Source organism: Phalaenopsis equestris, unplaced genomic scaffold, assembly GCF_001263595.1.
Source record: "Phalaenopsis equestris unplaced genomic scaffold, ASM126359v1 Scaffold000251, whole genome shotgun sequence".
In the NCBI taxonomy this organism is placed as follows: Eukaryota; Viridiplantae; Streptophyta; class Magnoliopsida; order Asparagales; family Orchidaceae; genus Phalaenopsis; species Phalaenopsis equestris.
Genome location: NW_018164693.1, coordinates 48,169 through 54,784, shown reverse-complemented (window position 1 = coordinate 54,784; position 6,616 = coordinate 48,169). Strand labels below are relative to the sequence as shown.

The 6,616-nt window shown below is 38.7% G+C and overlaps 1 protein-coding gene across 1 annotated transcript in view; it reads right to left on the bottom strand.

Annotated features, from left to right (window-relative positions):
- Nucleotides 1-4,144, bottom strand: part of LOC110024204 (transmembrane protein adipocyte-associated 1) — a 26,775-nt gene extending 22,631 nt beyond the window's left edge. Inside the window, exon 1 of the mRNA XM_020724028.1 lies at nucleotides 3,728-4,144. Coding sequence (XP_020579687.1) covers nucleotides 3,728-4,021 — 294 coding nt within the window. The 5' untranslated portion in view covers nucleotides 4,022-4,144. The remainder of the gene's footprint in view (nucleotides 1-3,727) is intronic.
- Between the last annotated feature and the right edge of the window lie 2,472 nt (nucleotides 4,145-6,616).

Below are 6,616 nucleotides of genomic sequence, written 5' to 3'. Positions count from 1 at the left end.
GGATGTCACAAATCTCTTAGTTTGCAGGATTGGGTCTATCGCTGAGGTCTACACTTATCTCTCGGGAAGGTGTAGTATTCGCGGTATCAGGCACGATTATGCAAACTATTAGACGAATGAGATCCATTTGGTCTCATTTTTCAAAAATTAAAACATACTACTTTTAAAACTCAAACTATATATCTTTTATACTTAAATTAAATCTCAAAAATTATTTTCATATACCATATTTTCATATTTCATATTTTTCAAATAAATCTAATCAATCCATCGAAAATAAGTTGACCGACATCACCCAAATATGAAATTCCATAAGAAACGAAAAAAATTGAAGGACATAAAATTTTCAAAACGAATCAGGTCATGCTTAAAAAATGAAATAGACAAATATCTGTATGAAAAAGATTTCAATCACGCATTCAAAATCAGACACTAAATAAACCAAAATAAGAACAAAGATGAAAATCACACTTAAGAGAAAAATAATGCCTCACATCGATATGTGTAAGCAAACCCACAATCAACATAATTTAATTGTATTTCTAATAAATGTAAACTTCCAATTCTGCATAAAAGCCTAACATCAGGGACGGGCAATATTTTCAAGCGGGATAATCTTAAAGAGTATAACCATTGACCATGAATATCGAAACGCCTAAGGATCATAAAAGAAACACGGACATGTGTTGTCATATCATGAATAAAAAAATAGCAAAAACCTTAGTCGAGGGCATGGTGAGTTATCTCCATTAGGATAAGCTAATTTTGATAGCCTCCAAAGTAGGGAGAGGATAGTCGATGAGTAAAAAAAATACTAGTCAATTCATATTCATCAAATGATGCTATTAATAATTGAATGAAGTCATTTTCATATAGTTGAACAATAACCGAGAAGCTGTTCATGACAGAGTGTCACGACCCGACTCGAGGGCTTGAAATTCCTAATGCGGGAACATATGATCGAATGATGAAATTTAATTTTTCTATCACTGACATGAAGAGTTTTTTTAGCTTGTTTCTATATTACAGTAATGTTTCTTACTTCCTAAATGTATGCTTTATTTTCAATTTTTCACATTTACGTTTTACTTCTGTGAGACTTAGATTGCTAGTGATGTCTTCATATTATTAGTTAGCATGTATGTTAACAGTTCTGCGTAACCAATTGCATAATGATTTAACTATGAAATTTTTAGATTATTACATGTCATTTAGATTCTAATAAATGTTCAATTATTCATTAATTGATGAATGCAAAGTATCACATAAAAAATTAATGTATATTATGAAGTATGAAATTATTGTATGCATGGATGCTTAAATGTGCATTTTAAGAAAAATAGATCATTGTCTTATGGTACTTGGTTGGAGACACTAATGTATATGCCCCCGTAGATGTTTTTTACCATGTTAGACAATTATGTAATTCATATCACTCATCGTTGTGCCGATGAGAGAGCTTCGGCCAAGAGTGAGTAGGCGCCCTATTATCACACACAATTATGAAATTTAGATCACTAAATGTTGTGTCGAAGAAAGAACAATAGCCAGAAGTGAGTATGTATCTTTCCACCTCAAACAATGGTAGACATATACTATTAATCGCTATATTGACGAGATATGTATCGATCAGTGGTGCGTTAGGTTATGTTTAGAAGATGCTCCTGAGATGAATGTAAAAGTTAAGAGTATGAAGTATACTAAAACTTAAGATATTACACCTTGAAAAGTAAGTAAAAGATAATGCATGTAGAAATTATAAATTTCTTCCATGAGTAAACATCATGAATATATGATATAAATTATTATATAATATTCTAGAATATATTAGAAGAGACTAGCATATATATTGTCTTCTTTTCATTGGATTATTGTATTTTAGAAATGTAATTGCTCCACTAGGTTATCTTAGATGACTCATTGTGTTGTTTTAATATTATTTCAGATTTAAGATTTTGAATAAGATGAGTATTAGATGCAATAAAGCGTATAAAATGTAATGTCAAAAACTGGAAATATATACTTTAATTTGTTAATTAAATTCATTTTCTTAGTGGCTCTTTCAATTTATATTTGGATTGTAAAATGTGTAATAGGAAATTTTTAAATTTTACAATCTGACTGTTCATTCCCACCTTGGTAAATTTCAACGCCCAAGTTGGGTCATGACACAAAAATATGTTTAATATAGCAAAAAAAAAAATCAACAAGAAAATCATTAATAGTTTATCCAAGGACTATAAGCAGTTTAGATGTGACAGTGTCATGGTAGAGAACCAAGTGGCAAAAAAACCTCATAATATACCCTATTAGGTTGAGTGTGGATAGTAAGAATGAAAGTGTTGCGAATCAAAGCAATAATTTTGTGATTCTTCGTAACTGACTCCATCTGTGTTTGACAAATGTTTAGCTTGATTCATCTAGAAGCTTGATTTGGCGTGGGTGGGTTTATAAATAGCGTCATGCTACCTTATTTGATAATCTTTGATGAAACTAAACATTTTTTATCTATGGATTAATATAGTTGGAGCCATTTAGAACAATGGCAGTATAATGTTTAGGCTCAAATTTGTCCATTATTTTTGGTAACCTTGAACAAAAAACAAGAAAATTTTTTCATGGGGTAATGAATCATGGGGTAATGAAGAAGAAATAATAAGTTCTTGAGCCTAAATTCTCTTGAGTTCTTAAGGTGACTGAAAATTAGATACTAGCGGCAAATCTCTTGAAGTTTACTAGATTTCATGAAGTGTCTATCGATGATCACCGCATGCTAGAGCTAGATGGTGGAGAAGATCAATGAGATCTTGATTGGAGATTGGGTGCTTCAATGATGGATTGGTGATCCAATGGAAGAAAAAAGATCTTTTGGCTGGCAATGATTGAGGCCTGCAATGGTTTGTGATAACATTTTATGGGATGTGATGGTGAGGCAACTGAAAAGGGGCTGATTGAAATAGACTAATAACCGGCAATGCAAGCAAGTGAAGCATTTTATGGGATGTAATGGTGAGGCAACTGAAAAGGGGCTGATTGGAATAGACTAATGACCTGCAACGCAAGCAAGTGAAGCCAACACTACCTAGTTCAAGGACGGCTGAAGGCTGCATAAAAAATTCTGCAGAAAACAACAAGACAACAGATCTACGACAAGTTGTCAGATCTACAACTTTGCAATCAATGAGTGTTAGTGGTGATTGTACATTGGGTTTTCTCGGGTGAAGGAGGAGGCAAGGGGACCTGAAGAAGATTAACTATACCAAAGTTAAAATAGGCTGACAAGGAAATTGTAGATAGCCGACAAGAGCAAGACCAATAAGAACCTTGCTTTAATACCACGTAAAAAAGGAGAATGGGAGATAAATCCCTCCCTCCCTCCCTCCCCCTCTATGCGTGATTGGGGGATGGGTCGTTTAGCAAGGTTTTCGTACTGTATGCACTCAGCCCACGAACACCACCGACCATAGTTCTGGCTAAAACCATAATGGCCCATTTTATATCTCCAAAATACTGAACAGCTCACCTAAAGTTCGTGATTCAAGGGTTCTTCATGATATTCTTACGAAAAATCCCTTTCAAAATCATTAATCATTTCACGTCACGTTTTCGTACTGCCATGGGACTCTAATCATTTGTATCGGAATATAAATAAGAACAAAACACGAACATATTACTCGGTTTCTGAACAAGAAAACCCTAATTCCTGCATGGTATGAAGAAGACGTACCTGAAGAACGCACCAAACGAAATTGAGAACACTGACGATCCAGAGGAGAGCATAGTACGCGATCATGACATAAGACCGCCCATAGCTAAGCTTCGCGAAGCTCCGCCGCGCCTGCGACGCCAGATACGCTACGAATAGCACTGCCGGCACGACGAGCGAAAGATTGTACAAAAGCCCGTGGCAGTCCACTTGGGACGAAGACTGATCGGAGCCTACCCCTGCTCCGGCTGCCGGAGCGCTTGGGTCCGGGGAGATTAGAAGGGAGTTAGTAACCAAATCTTCCAGCCCTCTCATTTCCGTGGCTCCGGTAATTCTCTCACATGTAAGATAAATGTGGACAAGGGACGGTGAACTCTGAGAAGAGCGATCTAAAGATGCCGATGTAGAAAGAAAATGAGCATTGGAGCGGTAAATTATAAATTGCTAGCGCTATTTAAGTAGGTCATACGCACTTAATTCTGCCTAATAATCTTAGGGTTATTGGGAGTCTCAATAATCAATCAATATTAGGGGCATTAATCTCAATAATATTTATTGACATAACCCTCTAATATCCACAAATAATATCATAATACATTTAATTGATGGGGATTTTATATATAAAGACTGAATAATATTATTTATCTATAAGAATTAATGTTGATGTCGTTCCTCTAGCCAACCCGCGCGTCCACCTCTTCGCTACAGCTTCAATGTTAACCCAACGCTTTCTACATCCTCTACCTCCACTTCTTCCCCCTTCAACTTCACCCTCAAAGCCCAAGTTGTTGTCCCTGCCATGAAAAGTTTCCTCCTCTGTTCCTCCTGCCATTCCTTTTCCAATTAACTGTTCTCCGGCGGCTGCTCCATAGCCGGATTAGTTACGCCGTCGGTGGACTTTTGCAAAAAGGAGATAACGGCATGCTCTTGCACCATAAGTTCATACTCCTTCATCGGTGTTTTCAGCATCGGAATTGTTATGGTATGGCTCATATATCATATAGGGACAGGTGTTGGAACGAAACGAAACGGAGCGGAGCAGAGCGAAAGAATCTGTCCAAATTTGGAAGTTACGTTATATGGGTTGGGGCTATACGGTATAGGGGTAATTTGGGAATTACATATTGTACTGCAGGGTTTACTCTAGGATTATAAATAGACTTGTTTGTAATCTTAGGTCTTGGAGAGAGCTGAATCCCTGAATTCTGTAAATCCTTTTCTGATTATTGAAGGTCGCCGCTCTGCTCCCGTGGATGTAGGCATCTTTGTCGAACCTCGTTAAATCTCTGTATGTTCTTCTGGAATTATGTCGTTCTTGTTTTTCTTCGCACTAATTTCTCAACAAGTGGTATCAGAGCACTAACAAGTGAGTTGGGGCTCGATTGCTGTTTTCTTCGCCCTATTTTTTCTCAACAAGTGGTATCAGAGTCTGGTTCGAGAGCAAGGTTCGAGGGCAAGGAAGAAAATTTTTTTTTGGACGAAGGAAGAAGGAAGAGGATCTCGATCAGAGGGTCCGCAAGTGCAGTTCGCGAGGCAGCAAAGTGTTCAGCAGTGCGCTGAGAATTCTGATAAGCGACCCTCAGACTAGTTCGGGACGGGCGAACGAGGCGGAGCGGACGTACAAACAGGGATCGAGAGCTCGCGGAAGAGAGGGATCGCGACGGAGGAAAGAGACGGGATTCGCGGCAGTGTGCGAGCTTCGCAACAGAGCTTGTGCGGAACGGAGGAAGATTCGCGATCCAGAGCTTGTACGAAGGGAAGTTGCGATCCAGGGATTTGCGAAACAGGAGATCACGGTTTTCCGAAGGTGCGCTCGCTCGCTCGGCGTTGATCGCGAAGAGAAGAAGCCAGAAAAGGAAAGGAGCGGGCCGAGGACAGGAACGGAGGAGAATATTCCCTTCCTTTTTTTTTTGGCTCCAATGAAGGCTGCACTTCCATTTTTGGCTCCGCTGAAGGCTGCAAAGGAGCAAGGGATTCGGCTGCACTTCCATTTTTGGCTGCAGAGGAGTAATTGGAAAGGGAAGTAAAAGGAAGGCTTGCTTTATTTTTTAATTTCGAGAAACGAAAGAAATATTTTTTTTTAAATTCACTTAATTAAAGGAGCCTTTTTATTTAAGTTGATTTAAATTAAATTAAGCAAATTTAATTAAAAATTTTCTTTGCCGGATAAGGAGAGGAAATAAAGGAAATATTTATTTCTTTTCTTGGAGGCGGAGAGAAAATTTTTTGCTTTGCTGGAAAATTTTGAAGGAAATATTTCAATTATTTTTTCTTTCATCTTTTCAAAAAAAAAAAAAATGTTTCAAGCAAAGATTTTTGCAGAGGAATTTTTTTTGCAGAAAAGTTTTGTTGCAGGATCAAAATTGTTCGCAAGGCGAACGGGCTCGCGGGAACGAACAGGTGCGAAACAGTTCGGATAAAGGGCTGCGGCAGTTCGGCGAGTTATGCTTCGGGGAGTTCGCGGTAGAGGCGGCGGCGCGATTTTGAGGCGCGACAGTTCATGAACCTTCGCGACATTAGACGAGGTGGAGTTCGCGAACAGGAGTTCGTGTGCAGTTACTGCGAACTGGAGCATTTGCAAACAGAAGAGTTTGGTGGTGTTCGACCAGCGGAGTTTGCAAGTTCGTCGCAGGTGGAGTTTGCGACAGGTGGAGTTCGGTAGGGTGTTGGCAAGCGAGTAGACGTGATTATTCGCGAACAGTGGTTTCGCGGAGGTATTTCGCGAAGGGTTTTGCTCACGGGACAACAATTTTGCCGAGGTGCTGGCGCGAACAAGAAAAGTGCCTCAACCCACATTTGTGCATAAGAAACTCCATGATATTTTTCACCTAAGGGCTGGACATTCGCATGGTGGAGATTTTCTACTAAGGGGCAGAATGTTCGCAAGGTGGAGATATTTCTCCTAAGGGG